We start from the raw sequence: 20391 nt of genomic DNA, 5'->3' as shown, positions 1-20391 counted from the left end.
GGCGTACGCCTGCGCGGCGCGGATGGACCAGGAAGAGGTCTCTACTACGCGCCCTGTAAGGGGGACAGGTGGACGTACGCGTCTCTACGTGCGTGGCTGTGCGCGCACCGGTGTAGTCCCCGCGAGAGGGAGGGTCGAGCCAGGTACGCGTGCGCACGGGAACTGGGGGCGCGCGGGACGGAAGCGGAGCGAAGGCGCCGGGGAGGTGGAGGACTAGCCCCCCTCAGGTACAGAGCGTGAGGGCGGGGCCGACGGCGGCGCCGAGCGGCGCTAACCGCCCCCGCCTCCTTCCCTACGGGTCCCGCCTTCCTCTGCCTCCGCTGGGGTGGGGCCAGGTCGATTTGTGGGTGGGAGGGGAGGGGAAAGGGGCGGAGGATGGAGACGGAGAGGGATCTGGATCCCTGGCACAGGTCAAAGCCTGCCAGTCGTCGAGATGAGCTCCGGGGAGGTTGACGGGCCGAGAAACCCTGGGAGGGACTCGGAGCTCCAGGTAGAGGCAGCAGGGATGCACCGGGTTGGGATAAAGCAGCTCCTGGATCGGAAGGCCCTGCAACAGGGCAGGTGTGACGGGGATTAGGTTGTGGGTGATCTCTGAGGTGGGAATTCCCTGTTTGACCAGCTGTGAGGGACGGTAGCGGACAGAGTTGCGTCCAGGGAAGCCCTCCAGGAGCAAACTTTGCCGCTGTTGTTGTTTCTTGGGCGCTTAGGGTTGAGCCCAGTTCCTATGGTGACCGCTTCGCTTCCTGCGGCAGCTTTCCGCTTGGTTGTTGGGGGAACTGTTCTGTTTAGAAACGCCTGGAGTGGAGGTGAGGAATTTGGAAGTCAGAGATTTGGGAGTTCAACCTGTCTTCTTGGCTCCCCGCCTCTCACTTCTAAGCCTCTTTATAGACTTTGGGAGGGGAAGGGCCGAGATTACGTAGGTATTTGCATGCAAATCTCACATAATTTCAGTAGAAATTATACACAGGAAAGGCAGGTAAACTGGGTTTTGTTTGAAAACACATTTGAGACTAAAGTTGAATAACCGCGGCGATTATGGACCTGATACCTAAATACGCATAGGAATACTTTGTTATTGTTTTTTTTTCTCTTTTTTAAAGATTTTATTTTTTTGTGAGGGAAAGAGAGCACACAGGCGGGGGGAGGGGCAGAGGGAGAAGCTGACTCTCTGCTGAGCAGGGAGCCCGATGGTATAGTCAAGGATTAGGGTTTCAAGAACGATTTGCATAGATGGCATAGCCCCAGTGTTTTCCTTCTTCCATTCCAGGCCCTTATATCGCAGGATATTCGTTGTTTTAAATTTCCCGCACTGGTTTTCAGTATTTAAAGTACACTTTTTTTTTAACCTGTAAGGAAATAAATAGACTAATAATTGGTTTATAACTAGAAGAAACTAGGTTAGTTATAAACGTAAATGGAAAGTGTCACATTCAAATCTACCTTCAGGATAAAACTGATTCTTGTTTGTATCTTAATTGTTCAAGGAACTAAACCATTCAATTTTAATTAGTGAGAAATAACTAGGAAGGTATATTAATGAAATATTTATAGTAAACAATAAATTTTGGCATTATTTAATGGCAGCTTGCAAAATATATCTTATTTTGTTTATTGTCTGAAAAAGTCACTGCTTATAGTCCAGCATAGAATCAGATGTAGAGATTCCGTTGGCTCCTTTTCTGTCTTTTTTAGTTGCTTAGATCAGTTTTAGGGTAATTTGCTTTTAGAGTATTCCATACACAGAGACAGAGCAGGTGTTATTATTTATTCTCTTTTCTCATCACATGCTCCCTCTTCTCCCCAGATGTAGCCACCATCCTGATTTCTATGATAACCACTTCCTTGCTTTTCCTTAGAGTTTCACCATCTTTGTATGTGAACATGCACATTCTAGTTTGGCTTGTTTTTGAACTTTATATAAATGGAATTGTAGTAAATATTCCTTTTTAGTTTGCTTCTTTACCCAACGTTGTTTTTAAGATTTATCCTTGTTGCTTATAGTTTGTTGTTTAGTGTTTAGCTACTCTACTATTAAAGGTTTTTACAGTTTTTGGTAAACATGAACCACTGTTGTGGACTTTTTCATACGTGTACGCCATGATAATCTTTTGAATTAAGCTAGTTAGTAAGGTAGTTCTATTTGTCTTAGTTATGGGATTAACATCAGTTTATTATTAATATTTTTTAGTTCAGGAAAGCCTCTTGAAAACAACTCCTTAACCCCTTATGTTTCTTAGAGGTCTTGATAAATGATCACTTCTAAGGCCATTGTTTTATGCTCCTTTAAAAAGACAAGTTATTTCTTTACAGAATAGTCTGGATGAAGAGAAGTAAGGAGCTTGAATTTGGTTGGATAACTGGAGAGATTATTTCTTTTTCATAAGAAAGGTTAAGCATTGTGTCTTTACTGTTTTGTTTGAAGTGAATTCCCAAAACATTTTTTTCACTTATTTTTATAATACAAAAACCTATCTCAAAATTATTCATAAAACTGTGTGGTTTTCTACATCTTTCTGTTAGTAAGGCTATTCCTTCCTACCTCAAAGTATCTGTCAGTATAAACTTTTGGAGACAGTTTTATAAAAAGAAAACAAGTTGATATTTTTGTGGAACCAGATTTCAGAATCCCATATAAAATACTCCAGTATTTTTAATTATTCTACCAAAATATTTGGTGACATTTGTTGAGCATATATTATATGTATGGTATTTTGCTCAAGATTGATATTTTTTTCTTTTTAGCACATGAACTCCTATTTCATGAAAAAATGAAAATTCTACCAGGCAGGACTTTCTTCAAATTTCTACCCCTTCTTATGTAAATCTTCACCTGACCTTGCTTTCCTCTTTCTAGTCTCAAAGGACAGTGCACATGCTGTTTATTTGGGTTTCCTTTTATTGGCTCAGTGGCCTTTCTCCATTAGTTAACATTAACCCATGTCTTAGGAATCTTCGATGTGTTTATACTGTAGGGCTTCTTAATCTAGAGCACAGGAACTTTAGGGAGTTCTTCAACCCCCTGAAATTGATTGTAAAGTTTTATATGTGTTTTTATTTTACTGAGGGGAGGACTCAGGGCTTTTGTTTAATTCTGAAGGGAGTCCTTGATATAAAGAGAATTAAGAAAAAAGTTTTTCTCCTTTGTAACAACCCTTCAACAACCGTGGTCTTCTATCTTTCGCTCTACTTCTCATCTCACAATCATGCTTCCTAAAAGAAGTCTACATTTTCTATTTCCTTTTGTTCATTACTCATTTATTAGTCCTCTTTAAATGTGCTTCTACCCCATCTGCACCACTGAAACTACCTTGTTCGAATCATCAAAATTTTATTATTTTCAGAATGTTCTATTGACCACCAACTTTGTGCTGGGCACTTCTGTAGGCATTAGAGATGTAACAGTGACCAGACAAAAGCCTAGATCTCTTGGAGTTTACATTCTAGTAGTGGGGAGACAGACAATAAACAAGTGAAAAAATAAATGATATAATTTCAAATAGTGTTAAGTGCAAATAACCTGATGAAAGAGTATCTAGGAGAGAGGCTATTTTAGGTAAGAGGTCAGGTAAGACGTGCTGACTTTTGAGCCAGAGAAGGAGCCAGCCATGCACAGGGCTGAGAGAGTGTTCCAAAGAGAGGGAAAGCAAGGACAGAGACCTTGAAGTGGAATGAGATTGGCACAGTGGAGGAACAGAAAGAAAACCAATAAAGCTGGTGGGTGAAAAAGAGAGTACTAGATCTATTTAGGGAAGTGAAGGCAGGGCCCAAATTATGTAGGACCTTAAAAAGTTTGGATTTTTATTCTAATTGCAGTGGGAAGCCATTGGAGTGTTTTGAGCAGGATCTCACGATTTTAAAGTGATAGATTTGATTTCAATTTGGAAAAAAGTTGTAGGGAGCAATAGTAGAAGCACAAAGACCACTTAGGGAACTGTTCCAGTAAAGGTGTGGGAGATGAATATGGAGGTGGTAATAAGCATGTTGAGAAGTGGATGGATTTGGGAAATATTTTAGAGGTAGAACTAACAGGGTTCATTGTTGGGGGTTAGGGAAAGAGGAAACAAAGACAATCCCTTGGGCACTGCACAAATGATGCATTTGACATGGGAAAGAACTGGGAAGGAACATAGTGGAGGCGGGTTGACAGCAGGAGTGCAAGTGGGGGGCTTAAGAGGTCTGTTTTAGACATGTTAAAGTTGTGATGGCTTTGGACATTCAGTAGACATAATACAGTGTGTTAAGTGCTCCAGTAGGAGTATATTCATAGTTTTGGGGGAATATGGAAAATATATCCTAAGTCTGTTTTGGGGGAAGTTAAAGTCAAAGCCACTTTTTTTTTGTTATCTTTTTCACTATATTCTCTTAGCATACATGTGCACACGTGCATTCCTCTGATATGGCACTAATTATGTTGTACTGTAATTTTTGATTTATTTGTTCTGGACTTCCCTAGAGCCACTGAGGGTTGAGATTGTAGGTTTTTATTTGTTTTCCATGTTTCTTTTCTTTTTTTTAAGAGAAAGAGAGAGAGAGAAAGGAGGGGAGGGGTAGAATGAGAGGGACAGAGGCTGTCAAGCTGCGGAGTCCGACATGGGGCTCGATCACACAACCCTCAGATCATGACCTGAGCTGAAATCAAGAGTCAGATGCTTAACCTACTGAGCCACCCGGGCACACCTGTTTTCCATCTTTCTATCCCCAGAATCTAATACTGGTTCATTCTTATCCTAGCTATTTATAAATTTGTTTGAAAAATGAATAAATGTGACTGTTAAAATCTGGAAGTATAAACTGAAACAGTGACAGTGGGAATAGAAGAAATGCACTTGAGAGTGATTTTAGGGAAAAGATAAGTAGGACTTGATGGCCAATAATATATATAGCACTTCTTGCCAGGTAGTGTTCTAAAATGCTTTACTGTAACTCATTTAATCCTCACAACAGCTCTTGGAGGCAAGTACTGTTATCGTTCCTATTTTACAGATGAAGCCGTGGCCAGGGAAGTAACTTGCTTATGGTGCAGCTAAGAAGCAGCAAAGCTAGTATTATGCACATAAGCAGTCTGATGCTAAAGAACAAGTTCTTTACTATTAGGCTATGTTGCTTCCCTCATTGAGAATGATTGTGATTCTGGCTTGGGTTTTTATCATAATAATTGGCTGCTTCCAAAGTACTTTTACTTCCATTCTCTGAGATCTGTACAGGAATACAAGTTCCATTTAGATAGAGATTGTGGGAATGTGGAGGATACTCAGGTGGGCTGAGGTGGGGAACCTGGCAGGAGAGACATGGGCATTTCAGATACACGGATTTCTCTCCCTTTTCATTTGCTTCCAGAGCTAGTGCAGAGCAAGTAGCAACTCTAAAATTGCTGCTCAGTTGCTCACAATTGTCAGGGAGACTTTTGGCTTCTTCCTACTTTTAATTTCTAGTGTAACTTGATAGGTAATTTTATAGAATCTCTACCTGACCAGTTTACCAAGGAGAAGAAGGAAAGTTCAATTTTATCTGCTTTTGTACACTCCTTTATTATCAATCTATATAAATTTTTATTGGCACTTTCCTATTATGCAGAGAGTTCGGTGCAGGTTGGTAGGAATACAGAGAGCTCTAGGATATTGCTTGTTCTTAAGATTCTAATAATTGGGATTGTGGAAAAAGATGGCAGAGGAGTAGGGGACCCTATTTTCAACCGGTCCCCTGAATTTAGCTGGATATCTACCAAACCATTCTGAACACACACGAAATCAGCGTGAGGTGTAAGAATATATATCTGGATCTCTACAAACAGAGTATCTCCGATGGTCTTGAGGTATGAAGTGGGGAGCTGTGATTCTGCACTCAGATGTTAGAAGATAAACAGAAGGGGGAGGGAGCTGCCATAAGCTGGTGCCAGGAAGGTGATTGTTATATCACCTATCACAAAAGTGTCCCACGGTGGGACCTCACACAGACTTGCAGACTAGTGGTGGTGGGGAAGGGACTTTAGTGCAGCCCCCAGACAGGATCCAGGAGCTGTGGGTGCGCATGCGCTAACTGGGGGCAGCTCGCAATTTTAGAAGCACAAAGGGAGAGACGTGCCTGTCCCTGGGTTCCACAGCTGGCAGTGTTGCTGTGGGGCGCACAACCCGGGGAGGCTGTGGTTTTTAGCAGCACAGACAGAAACAGAGACATTGTGGCCTGGAGAGCTCAGTGAAGAGCAGACTGCGATTTCTCTGTTCTGAGACAGAGGTGGTTTGGATGTGGTCACTTCTGCTCTGACTTTGGGAAGAGATGCAGAAAGCTGCCAGGGAAAGCCGCTAGAGAACAAAAGCCCCCCAAAACTGGTTTACACTGAGCCCACTCCCAGCCCCCCCAGGGGGCAGGGCAACTCTGCCCAAGCAGGGTTGCCTGAGTAACAGTGCAGCAGGCCCCTCCCCCAGAAGACAGGCTGGAAGAACAAGAGGATGACAACCCGAAGATCCCTATAAAACAGGTGCATCTTGCTTGGGTCGTGGTTAATACTTTGGACTCTGTACATTCCCTCAACCACCCCCCAACAGAATGACTAAGATGAGGAACACCCAACAAAGAAAAGAATCAGAGACTGGCCTCTGCCACAGACCTAAGGGATATGGATATAAGCAAGATATCAGAAATAGACTTCAGAGTAACAATTACAAAGTTGATATCTAGGCTTGAGAAAAATATTAGCGACAATATAGAATCCCTAAGGGCAGAAATGAGATCTTGATTAGCCGAACTGAAAAGTGCTATAATGAAATGCAGTCTAAACTGGATACTCTGACTGCCAGGGTAAACGAGGCAAAAGAATGAATTAGTGAGCTAGAAGGTAAGATGGTAGAAAAGAAGGAAACTGAGGAGGCCTGGGAAAAACAGATTAAAGCCCAAGAGATCAGACTGAGAGAGATTAGAGACGTGATGAAACATTCCAGTGTCAGAATTATTGGGATCCCTGAGGGGGTAGAGAGAGAGAGAAAGGTCTAGAAGATATTTTTGAGCAAATTGTAGCTGAGAACTTCCCTAATCTGGGAAGAAAACAAGCATTTGTATCCAAGAGGCAGAGAGGACCCCTCCCAAGATCAATGAGAACAGACCAATGCCCCAACATATAATAGTACAGTTTGCAAATCTTAGATCCAAGGATACAATCTTGAAAGCAGCTAGGGGGAAGAGATTTCTTACGTACAGAGGGAGGAACATCAGAATAACTTCAGACCTGTCCACAGAGACCTGGCAAGCCAGAAAGGGCTGGCAAGACATATTCAGGGTACTAAATGAGAAGAACATGCAGGCAAGGATACTTTATCCAGCAAGGCTGTCATTCAGAATGGATGGAGAGGCAAGGAGCTTCTAAGACTGGCAGAAACTGAAAGAATATGTGACCACCAAGCTGGCCCTGCAAGAAATATTAAGGGGGGTTCTATAAAAGGAGAAAGACCCCAAGAGTAATATAGGCTAGAAATGTACAGAGACAATCTATAGAAACAAGGACTTCACAGGCAACATGATGGCAATAAAATCATATCTTTGAATAATCACTCTCAATGTGAACAGCCTAAATGCTCCCATGAAACGGCACAGGGTTGTGGATTGGATAAAAAGACAGGACCCATCCATATGCTGTCTACAAGAGACTCATTTTGAACCTAAGGATACATTCAGACTGAAAGTGAGGGGATGGAGAACCATCTTTCATGCCAACAGACCTCAAAAGAAAGCTGGGGTAGCAATTCTCGTATCAGAGAAATTTTTTTTTTAAGCATCACAAATATGATTTTTTATTTGTCACCGTTAAATGTCTGACTTTTAAACAGATTCTTGGACTGGTAGCTCATATCCATCAGCTCGTTCAACTTTAGCACCGGTCTCATCCCCAGTAGCTTTTCCAGAACTACTACCTTCACCATGAAGCAACATGAGCTTTCCCAATTCAAACTTGGGCTTTTTCAGCATTTTTACTTTTCTAATGAAGACATCATGGATTGGATAAATAGACTGACAAGCCTTTTCTATATCTTTTCCGATGCTGTCTGGAATCAATTTATTGATCACTTCTTTCAAGTCATCTGTTTGCACCTCTTGGGTCATGATTTCCAACATCTTTTTCCAAATTGGACAGATCTGTTGGTGCTGAGCATAAGAGGTCTTCCGAATCTGATTATTGCATTTTTAGTAAAACCAACACAAAATAGATGAAGCAAATAACCATTGGTAGTCTTGACATCAACATGAGCTTTAGTCATGGTCTGCCATTTTTTGACTATGGAGCACATTTTGTCACTGGTAAGATCCATGCCATGGAAGTTAGGCAGTTTTTGCCCTGAACATCCTCAGTAATTAGCTTGAATTTTCTAAATGCAACTTCATCATTCTGCATATCAGCAAGGCTCACTTCAAAGACATGACCCTTTAGGCCATCAGATGCGATTTTGGTTCCTTGAGTTCTTGTGACTAATGTTTTTCCAATATTTCTTATATTGAACATAGCTGGTGCTTTCACATCATACCGATCTTTCTTGTAGAATAGATCAACCACTTTCTTCTTGGCTCCCTTTTTGCCGCCTTTCGTAAGGCGGTTGTTCTTGCCGACTGCCATTGGCACTGCTCAGGGAGCCAAAAGGGCAGGCAAATTAGATTTTAAGCTAAAGACTGTAGTGAGAGATACAGAAGGACACTATATTATTCTTAAAGGGTCTATCCAACAAGAAGATACAAAAATTGTAAATATGCCGCCAACATGGAAGTAGCCAACTACATAAGCCAACTATTAACCAAAATGAAGAAACATACTGATAATAATACGTTAATAGTAGGAGACCTCAACACTCCACTCGCAACAATAGACATATCATCTAAGCAGAAGATCAACAAAAAAACAAGAGCTTTGAATGACACACTGGACCAGATGGACCTCATAGATATATACAGAACGTTCCACCCTGAAACAACAGAATACTCATTTTTCTTGAATGCGCATGGAACTTTCTCCAGAATAGACCACATACTGGGTCACAAATCAGGTCTCAACCAATACCAAAAGATTGAGATTATTCCCTGCATATTCTCAGACTACAATGCTTTGAAACTGGAACTCAATCACAAGAAAAAATTTAGAAGGAATTCAAACACTTGGAAGCTAAAGACCATCCTGCTTAAGAATGTTTGGGTCAGGGCGCCTGGGTGGCTCAGGTCATGATCCCAGGGTCCTGGGATTGAGCCCCGCATTGGGCTCCCTCCTCAGCGGGAAGCCTGCTTCTCCCTCTCCCACTCCCCCTGCTTGTGTTCCCTCTCGCTGTGTCTCTTCCTGTCAGATTAAAAAAAAAAAAAAATGCATGAACCAGGAAATTAAAGAACTTAAACAATTCATGGAAACCAATGAGAATGAAAACACATCAGTCCAAAACCTATGGGATACTGCAAAGGTGGTCCTAAGGGGGAAATACATAGCCATCCAAGCCTCCCTCAAAAAAAATAGAAAAACCCCAGAAACACAAGCTAACTTTACACCTTAAAGAACTGGAGAAAAAACAACAAATAAAGCCTAAGCCAAGCAGGAGAAGAGAAATAATAAAGATTAGAGCAGAGATCAATGAATTAGAAACCAGAAATACAGTAGAGCAGATCAACGAAATTAGAAGCTGGTTCTATGAAAGAAATAATAAGATTGATAAACCACTGGCCAGACTTATCCGAAAGAAAAGAGAAAGGACCCAAATTAATAAAATTATGAATGAAAGGGGAGAGACCATGACTAACATCAAGGAAATAGAAACAATTATTAGAAATTATTATCAACAACTATATGCCAATAAATTAAGCAACCTGAAAGAAATGGATGCCTTCCTGGAAACCTATAAACTACCAAGACTGAAACAGGAAGAAACTGGCAATCTGAATAGACCAATAACCAACCACTAATGAAATTGAAGCAGTGATCAAAAACCTCCCAAAAAACAAGAGTCCAGGGCCTGATGGATTCCCTGGGGAATTCTACCAAACATTTAAAGAAGAAATAATACCTATTCTTCTGAAGCTGTTTCAAAAAATAGAAACAGAAGGAAAACTTCCAGCCTTGTTCATTGAGGCCAGAATTACCTTGATCTCCAAACCAGGCAAAGACCCCATCAAAAAGGAGAATTTCAGACCAATATCCCTGATGAATATGGATGCCAAAATTCTCAAGAAGATCCTAGCTAATAGGATCCATCAATACAGTAAAAGGATCATCCATCACGATCAAATGGGATTTATCCCTGGGATGCAAGGGTGGTTCAACATTCGGAAATCAATCAATGTGATAGAATATATTAATAAGAGGAGAGAGAAGAACCATATGGTCCTCTAGATTGATGCAGAAAAAACATTTGCAAAATACAGCATCCTTTCCTGATTAAAACTTCACAGAGTATAGGGATAGAGGGAACATTCCTCAATTTCATAAAATCCATCTATGAAAAGCCCACAGTGAATATCATTCTTGCTGGGGAAAAGCTGAGAGCTTTTCCCTTAAGATCAGGAACACAACAACGATGCGTATTCTCACCACTATTGTTCGACATAGTACTAGAAGTCCTAGCAACAGCAATCAGACAACAAAAAGAAATAAAAGGTATTCAAATTGGCAAAGAAGAAGTCAAACTCTTTCTCTTCACAGATGATATACTTTATGTGGAAAGACTCCACCTCCAAATTACTAGAACTCACACAGCAACTCAGTTAATGTGCCAGGATACAAAATCAATGCACAGAAATCAGTTGCTTTCTTATACACTAACAATGTAACTGTAGAAAGAGAAATTAGGGAATCAATTCCATTTACAAGAGCACCAGAAACCATAAGATACCTTGGAATAAATCTAACCAAAGAAGTAAAGAATCTATACTCTAGAAACTACAGAACACTTACGAAAGAAATTGAAGAAGACACAAAAAGATGGAAAAACATTCCATACTCATGGATTGGAAGAATAAACATTGTTAAAATGTTTATGCTGCTCAGAGCAATCTATACTTTCAACACCATCCCAATCAAAATACCAATGGCATTTTTCAAAGAGCTGGAACAAACAGTTCTAAAATTTGTATGGAATCGGAAAAGATTCCAAGGAAATGTTGAAAAAGAAAAACAAATCTGGGGGCATCATGTTGCCTGACTTCAAACAGACACATAGATAAGTGGAACAGAATAGAGAGCCCAGATATGGACCCTCAAATCAATGGTTAAATGGTCAAATAATCTTAGACAAAGCAGGAAAAAAATATCCAATAGGAAAAAAAAACAGTCTCTTCAATAAATGGTGCTGGGAAAATTGGACAGCTAAATACAGAAGAATGAAACTCGACCATTCTCTTATACCATACACGAAGATAAACTGTAAATGAATGAAAGACCTCAATGTGAGACAGGAATCCATCAAAATCCTAGAGGAGAACATAGGCAGTGACCTCTTTGACATCAGCCACAGCAATTTCTTTCAAGACACGTCTCCAAAGGCAAGGGAAACAAAAGTGAAAATGAACTTTTGGGACTTCATCAAGATAAAAAGCTTCTGCACAGCAAAGGAAACAGTCAACAAAACAAAGAGGCAACCCACGGAATGGGAGAAGATATTTGCAAATGACACTACAGATAAAGGGCTGATATCCAAGATCTATAAAGAACTTCTCAAACTCAACACCCAAAAAACAAATAATCCAGTCAAGAAATGGGCAGAAGACATGAACGTCTCCAAGGAAGACCTATGAATGGCTAACAGACGCATGAAAAAACTTTCAACATCATTAGCCATTAGGGAAAATCAAATCAAAACCACATTGAGATACCACCTTACACCAGTTAGAATGGCAAAAATTGACAAGCCAGGAAACAACAAATGTTGGAGAGGTTGTGGAGAAAGGGGAACCCTCTTACACTGTTGGTGGGAATGCAAGTTGGTACAGCCACTTTGGAGAACAGTGTGGAGGTTCCTCAAGAAGTTGAAAATAGACCTACCCTATGACCCAGCAATTGCACTCCTGGGTATTTACCCCAAAGATACAGATGAAGTGAAAAGAAGGGGTACATGCACCCCAGTGTTCATAGTAGCAATGTCCACGCTAGCCAATCTGTGGAAGGAGCCGAGATGCCCTTCAACAGATGAATGGATAAAGAAGATGGGGTCCATATATACAATGGAATATTACTCAGCCATCAGAAAGGATGAGTATCCACCATTTGCATTGACGTGGATGGAATTGGAGGGGATTATGCTAAGTGAAATAAGTCAAGCAGAGAAAGACGATTACCATGTGGTTTCACTTATATGTGGAACATAAGGAATAATGCGGAGGACATTAGGAGAAGGAAGGGGAAAATGAAGGGGTTGGAAATCAGAGGGGGAGACAAACCATGAGAGACTGTGGACTTCGGAAAACAAACTGAGGGTTTCAGAGGGGAGGGGAGTGGGCGGATCGGTTAGCCTGGTGATGGGTATTAAGGAGGGCATGTATTGCAGTGAGCACTGGGTGTTATATGCAAACTGAATCATGGAACACTACATCAAAAACTAATGAAATACTGTATGGTGACTAACATAACATAATAAAAGAAAAAAGATTCTAATGTGTGAGGAAGACCTATCCAAAAAAATAAATAGCTACACAGTTTATTCATAACCAGTACATACAGAAGTGTCAATGAAGAAGCGATCACTATTTGATGGAGAATATTGAGAACACCTAAGAGACTGTGGAATTCAGGCTGAGCCTCAGAAGTGTCTTTAGTTAAATGGAGAAAAGGGCAAGACTCATGAGCAAAAGTTAGTGTATTTCTATAATGATAATACGAACCTATGTATAAAGAGTATGGAGAATAGTTTGTCTTATATTTATAGAGGTGTTTTGGAGGTATCAAGTAGGAGATAAGTTTGGAGAAGTGGGAGGTGACCAAATTATGAAGAACTCTGAATGCGTGGCAGGTTACAGCTTTAATTGAAGAGATCCTTGAAGTGTAGTCTCTGTACTAGCCAAATAAGGAATTACTGAGCAGCATTTTTAGAAATGCAGTATTTCAGGCCTAATGTGAATAAGAAAATTCCTAAGTGATTCATATGTTCAGTATTGAAAAGTATTATTATAGTGTATAGTCTGAATCTGTTATTCTAAGTCAAATGTTTATGGCTAGGAACACTTTTTATTTTATTATGTTCAGTTAGCCAGCATATAGGAACACATTTTTCAACAGAAACTATGTAAGAAGTAGGATTTTGGCCTAACCTATACAGTCCTAAATGATTCATCAATTAGAAATACTCTGTGAGACCTAGTGCTGAAATTCTAGGTGAGACAGTAACTGCTGGAATGAAGAACAAACAGAAAAGCAGATTTATGTCTGGTTTAGAGAAAAAGGGAATTAAGCCTGTTACTACTAAGTGCTGGATTGTACTGGTGGAATACAAAGTCAGTGACTGGGGCATCGCAATCCTATCATTTCCCAAATGCTAGATTTGGAGAATAGCATCTGTGTTGCCAGGAGAGATCTAGGATGCTTATAGCAAATTCTCTCTTCCTTAACAGAATGGCAACCTTGATTCAGGGAAAGGACAAATTATTTCCCTAAATTACACAATTTCTGAGATACATTGTCATGTAAAAAAGCACAGTGTGGAGTAGTATGTGTAGTTCGCTAAAGTGAAAAATATTTTAACATGTTATTTTGCACATGTGCAGATATATATATAGGAAAAGTTCCTGCAAGTGGAATTATTTGTACAGAAGCTCTGTGCATTTGTAATGTTGCTAGATTTTGCACAGTTGTTCTCCAGAAATACCGTATCAATTTACACTGTCACCAGTGATGTGTAAGAATGTTAAATTATATATCCAACTTTCTGATCTTTGCCGTTGTGAGGTTAAAAAATGGTATCGTGGTGGTGTTTTAATTTGTGAGATTGAATATCTTTCAATCTGTTTAAAAGCCATTTCTGTGAAATATCCATATTCTTGGCCAATTTTTCTATTAGGGTATTTCATTTCCTTTTTTATTTATATGAATTATTTCTATATTAGGGAAGTTAGCCCTTTGTGATATGGGTAGCAAACCTTTTTGTTAATATACAAAAGCAGCAACAAATAGGTAGCTAGTAGCTATTATATTGGACAACACAGGCCTAGAAGTAGCCTACATAATTTGCTGATGACCCATATTTCCTTAGAACAGTCGTTACCAAAGGGATAGGATGGGATATATTTGTTTTTTCTTTTTTTAAAGAGCATGTTTAATATTGTTTTATATTTGGAAAACAGAAAAAGTTTTATAACATGGGATTTTAAGAAAGTAAAGCTTGATGAAAATCCTCTTAGCTGGTGAGACAAGGTTAAAAATTATTGCAAATGTATCTAAGAATATTGTTAATTTCCAAAGATCATTGACTGTTGTGAAAAACCACAAAACTGTTTTAAACTGAATGCCTCTGTATCATTCCCATTTTTTTCCCACTAGGTTACCACCAAAGAACATGATTTTGGTCTAGGGGCTCCAGTTTCTGAAGCTGAAAAATACCAGAATAAACTCCAGCTAGAACAAGAAGTGAGAAATCAAGATAAATTCATCTCTGCACTAAAATTACAGGTTACATTTATTTCCCTGAAATAATTTGGGATGGGGTCCTATTTTAAAACAAGAAGATGGAGAATAAATACTAATTCAGTGTTCATAGGAATTTGATGGGTCTAGAATCATTCCATTTTTATCTTTATCATTTTGATACATGCAGATTCAGATATATATATGAGTGCAAACTATGTGGAAGTGTTACATCCAGTGTTATTAAGTACATAATCCAACTTAAGTACTTAATTTCAACCTTGTGAAATAGTGATGTGATTTCCATTTTACAGACATGGAAGCTGAAGTTCCAAGAGGTTATAGAATTATTTGACTAACATGTGACAGAGCTAGGTAGGATTTGTCTGAACTCCCAGGTTAGCTAGGATTTGAACCCAGTCCTCTGAACCCCAAGTTCGGTATTGTCTGTTTTCCTAGTGCCTGACCTGTGGTAAGGCTACTAATTAAGGCTAGTAAAAGAAACTTCCTCTTTTAGTAAGACAGAGTAGACTTACTTTACCCTATTTGTCCCACTAAGGACAACTAAAAATGCTGAACATTTTGTTATAAAACAAACATAAGGACATTCTGGAAGGTGGGCAGAAGGAATACTGGCTAGGGATCTCAGCATACAATAAGTGACATGTTATTGAATTCACGGGTTTTCCTTTTGCTCCATGTATCTCAGAGAGTGCTAGAAAAACTGGCATCTAGAATGGATGCAGACAAAAAAAGGACTAGGAAGGGGGCAGCCTAGCAATGTAGACCACTTTTTTTTTCTGTCCGAGGTCTTTATAATTTATATACATTTTTAACTTGGAAACAATCTCAAACTTATCTAAAAGTTGCAATTACAGAACAAAGAATATCTCCACCCCCCCAATCCCAAACCATTTGAGAATAAGTTGCAGACCTGATGTCCTGACAACCCTAACATTTGAGTGGGTATTTCCTATAAATAAGAACATTCTCCTACAAGATCTCAGTAGTCTGGTAAAATTAAGAAATACGTTGCTGCCAGCTAATTCTCTGACCCCATTCAAGTTTTTGCCATTGTCCCATAATGTCCTCAATAACAAAAAGATCTAATCCAGCATCACATGTTGCATTTGGTTATTGTGTCCCTTTATCTTCTTCATTCAGGAACATTCTTCCTTGATTTTTATGACCACAACACTTTGAAGAATACAGGCCAATTATTTTGTAGAATGGCCATTGATTTGGGTTTGTTATGATTATCTTTATGTTATGAACCTTTGGCTGTGTGGAAGCCAGTCTTCAAATTGGCCCCACCTCCTTTACTCCCACTCTAATACAGTCTCCTTACACATGGTACCAGAATTGATCTCTGTGACCAAGAGCATAGAGCAGAAGTGATTAAGTTATAAAGTGATCTCTTGGATCACTTCCTCCATGGGAAGCAAGTTTCCACTTTGTGAGCAGCTCAGTGGATAGGCCCACTTGGAAAGGAACTGAAGCAGCCAGTAGCCAGTGAGAAACTGAGGCCTACCAACTATGTAGGGTAAGTTTGGAAGTGGATTCTCTAGCCCCACTTAAATCTTCCTGTGGTGACTGTCACCCTGACTGACTCCTTTCACCTAGTGAGAGACCTTAAACCAGAATCACCTAATTAAGCCACTCCCAGATCCCTGATCCCAGGAAACTGTGACATAATTGTTGGCTTAAGGTACAAAATGAATAACAGACAGGAATATCACAGAAGTGATGGTGGGTTCTTTTCATTGCATACTATCAAGTAGCACACAATTTCAATTTGTCCCATTAGTAATGATCTGTATTTGGATCCCTTGGTTAAAGTGTTATTTTCTGGGCTTTTCCCTGGTGAAGTTACTCTTTTTTCTCTCTTATTTTTTAATTTTTAATTTTTTTAATTACAGTTGACACATAGTGTTACATTAGTTTCAGGTGTATAGCATAGTGATTGGACAACTCTATGCTCTGCTCACTACAAGTGTAGCTACCATCTGTCACCATACAGTGCTATTATAATACCATTGACTATATTCCCTCCGTTTTACCTTTCATCCTCATGACTTACTCATTCTGTAACTGGAAGCCTATACCTCTCACTCTCCTTCACCCATTTTCCCCATCTTCCTCCCCTCTGGCAACCATCATTTTGTTCTCTGTATTTATGGATCTGTTTCTAATGCAGACTATTTTTGGACAATAACTGCCTACTCAAACACCATGAAAAAAACTATAGCCCCACTCCTGCTGGCAAAATCTGAGGAAGAAGCCTAGACTTCCACCCTTGTCAGGCTGTGACAAGGAGTTCCAGCCAGACGTCATGGCCCACCCTCCAGGCTCCCACATCCCACCAAGCTGGTATCAAAGAGGCATGCTGGGGACCCTAGACTTTAGTGCCCACCAGGCAGTAAGAACCCCCCACAACCGCCTAGTGTCAGCAAAGACCACATGAGGAGCCTAGATATCCACCCTCACCCAGAGCAACAGGTGTCCCCTTTCCTTTTTGTTGAGGTGGTTTCAGAGGGGACCTCATGCAGAGTCAGGACTTTTACCACCTCCTAGCAGTAACAAGTCCACCCACCCACAGTGGTGGTGGAGGACACATGGGAACAGTAACAGGGTGCCTGTATTTTTCCTTACTGTGGTGGTATCAGCAGAGGTCTGGTGGGGACCCTGAACTCCCATTCCTGCCTAGCAGTAACAAGGAAACCAGTCCTGCCCAGGTATCAACAGAGGCCTAGTAGAGAAATTGGACTTTCACCTACATTTAGCAATAAGAAGGTAGTGTCCCCCTTTATTAGCTGGAATTAAAGTCACAGGAAGTGTGACAAGAAACCTACTAAAACACAAGAGCAGATCTCAATGAAAAAATCACTTCTTATCTCAAAAATCAGGAATACTCAACCTTAATGAGAAAAGACAACCAAGAGATGCCAACACAGAGATGAATTAGAGATTATCTCACAAGGATTTTAAATCAATTATATAAATGCTTCAAGCAATTCTGACCATGTTTGAAACAAACACAAAGCTGGAAAATCTCATCAAAGAAATAAAAGGTATATAAAGAAGAATGAAGTGAAAATTTTGGAAGCAACCAAGATGTTCTTCAATAGGTGAATAGATAAATTGTGGTATATCTGTACAATAGAATATTATTCATTGATAAAAAGAAATGAGCTATCAACCACAAAAAGACATGAAGAAACATTGAAAGCAAATTGCTGGGTGAGAAAAACTAACCGAAAAGGTTACATACTCTCTGATTCCAATTATTTGACCTTCTGGAAAAGACAAAATAGAGACATTAGAAAGATCACTGATTGCCAGGGATTTGGAGGAAGGAAGGGTGGGAAGGGTGAATGGAGCACAGGTTTTTTAGGGCAGTGAAACTATTCTGTATGATACAGTAATGGTAGACACATGTCACTAAGCATTTGTCAAAACCCATAGAATGTACAACCCAAAGAGTAAACCCTGATATAAACTCTGGACTTTGGTTAATGTGTCAGTGCTCATAATTGTAGCATATACACCATACTAATACCAGATATAAATAAGATGGGAAACTGTGTTGGGTGGGGAGAAGGGGCTCTGTACTTCCTGATTAACTTTTCTGTAAGCCTAAAACGTTCTAAAAATAATAAAGTCTAGGGGCACTTTGGTGGCTCAGTCAGTTAAGCATCTGCTTTCAGCTCAGGTCATGATCCCAGGGACCTGGGACCTGCACATCTGGCTCCCTGCTCAGTGGGGAGTCTGCCTCTCCCTCTGCCCCTCCCCCCCGCTTGTGTGCATGTGCGTGCTCTCTCAAATAATTAAATAAAATCTTAAAAAAAATAAAGTATTTAAAAAATGCATGGGAGAAAATATTTCCAAATCATGTATCTGATAAAGGATTCATATCGAGAATATATAAAATACTTCACAACTCAACAATCAAAAAACAAAACAACCCAATTCAAAAGTGGGCAAAGGACTTGAATAGACATTTTTCCAAAGATATACAAATGGCAAGCACATGAAAAGATGGTCAACATCATCATCCATTGAGGAAATGCAAATCAAAACCACAATGAGGTATCATTTCATACCTATTAGTATGGCTATTATCAAAACAAAATAACAAGTGCAGGTGAGGTTGTGTAGCAACTGGAGCCATTGTGCATTGTTATGGGAATGTAAAATGGTGCAGCCATGGTGGAAAAAGTTTGGCAGTTCCTGTAAAAGTTAAATATAGAATTACCATATGATCCAGCTATTCCACTCCTAGATATATCCCCAAAAGATTAAAAAGTAGGAACTCAAATACTTGTACACTGATGTTCATAGCAGCATGATTTTCAGTGGCCAAAAGGTGGAAGCAACCTAGATGTCCATCAATAGATGCTTAACAAGGTGTGATGAGTACATACAATGGAATATTATTCAGTCTTAAAAAAAGACCGAAATTCTGATGCAAGACTGCAACATGGATGAGACTTGAAAACATTATGCTAAGTGAAATAAGCCAGGCACAGAGGGACAAATATCTGATTCCACTTATATGTGGTACCTAGAATAGGCACATTCATACAGAGTTATTGTTTAGTGGGTACAGACTTCGGGATAATAAAAAAATTCTGGAAATGGCTGTGGGATGGATGGTTGCACAATATTGTGGATGTACTTAATGCCACCAAATCGCACACTTAAGAATGGTTAGAATGGTAAGTTTTATGTATGTTTTACCACAATGAAAAAATTTTTAAAAAATACAGTAACTGATATTAAAAACTCCGTGTTCTCAAACAACAGGATGGAAAGGAGAGAGGAATGAATTGGTGAACACGAGAATAGAAAATAGAAATAACCTAATCTGAACAGAGAGAAAATGGATTGAAAAAGTGCAAAGAGAGGCTCAGGGACAGGTGGGACTATAACAAAAGGTTTAATACTTAGATCACTGGAGTCCCAGAAAGAAAGGTAAGAGAGGATGGGACTGAAAAAATATTCAGAGCAGTAATGGCTAAATATTCTCTAAATTTGGCAAAAGACTTAAGATGGATTAAAGAAGGTGAGTGATTCCTACCAGGAATCTCTCAAAGAAACCCATGCCAAGACACCTTGTATTCAAACTTATGAAAACTAAAGACAAAAAAAGTAATCCTGAAAGTAACAGTTCATTGGTTATAGGTGAACACCAATCAAATTAACAACAGATCTGAAAACATGGAGGTTGGAAGGAAGTAAACATTTTTTAAATGCTAGAAGAAAACCCAGTATTCTGTATTCAGTGAAAGTATCCTTCAGAAATGAATGGAAAATTAACACATTCTCAGATGAAGAAAACTAAGAGAATTGGTTGCCAGCATAACTGTCCTACAAGAATAGTTAAAGGAATTTCTCTAACTAGGAAGGAAGTGATAAAAGAATCTCAGAAGAGGGGCGCCTGGGTGGCTCAGTTGGTTAAACGACTGCCTTCAGCTCAGGTCATGATCCTGGAGTCCCAGGATCGAGCCCCACATCGGGCTCCCTGCTCAGCAGGGAGTCTGCTTCTCCCTCTGACCCTCCCCCCTCTTGTGTTCTCTCTCTCATTTTCTCTCTTTCTCAAATAAATAAAATCTTAAAAAAAAAAGAATCTTGGAAGAATATTAAAGACAAGAATATGGCTAAAAGCAATACAATTTCCTTTTTTGTTTTCTAAATTATGTTTGTCAAGTGTAGTTCTCAATGGATGTAGATGAAATATTTAAGATAATTATTTTATTAGCAGATGAGGGTAAAAGGATATAAGGGGTATAAGGGAAGTAAGTTTTCTACACTTCACTTGAATG

The 20391-nt window shown here is 39.6% G+C and overlaps 1 protein-coding gene and 1 pseudogene across 11 annotated transcripts in view; one reads left to right on the top strand and one right to left on the bottom strand.

The window, feature by feature from the left end:
- Nucleotides 1–9: 9 nt before the first annotated feature.
- The window catches only part of TSGA10 (testis specific 10), a 143812-nt gene continuing 123430 nt past the window's right edge, over nt 10–20391 (top strand). For 3 of the 11 annotated variants that reach the window (XM_027620845.1, XM_027620851.1, XM_027620850.1), the window contains exons 1-3: nt 10–143; nt 14483–14611; nt 17473–17637. Coding sequence is in view for 2 of the 11 variants with exons in the window: in XM_027620841.1 (XP_027476642.1) it covers nt 434–490; nt 14483–14611 (186 nt within the window). In the remaining 9 variants the exon portion in view is untranslated. Of the gene's footprint in view, nt 228–365; nt 491–897; nt 917–14482; nt 14612–17472; nt 17638–20391 lie in introns of those variants that run through there. The other 8 variants (XM_027620846.1, XM_027620852.1, XM_027620843.1 and 5 more) reach the window with 8 other exon arrangements.
- LOC113937123 lies at nt 7773–8599 on the bottom strand (annotated as a pseudogene).

The sequence above is a fragment of the Zalophus californianus genome, chromosome 8 (assembly GCF_009762305.2).
Source record: "Zalophus californianus isolate mZalCal1 chromosome 8, mZalCal1.pri.v2, whole genome shotgun sequence".
In the NCBI taxonomy this organism is placed as follows: Eukaryota; Metazoa; Chordata; class Mammalia; order Carnivora; family Otariidae; genus Zalophus; species Zalophus californianus.
Note: the sequence above shows the minus strand (reverse complement) of the source record. Positions and strands in the feature narration are given on the sequence as shown.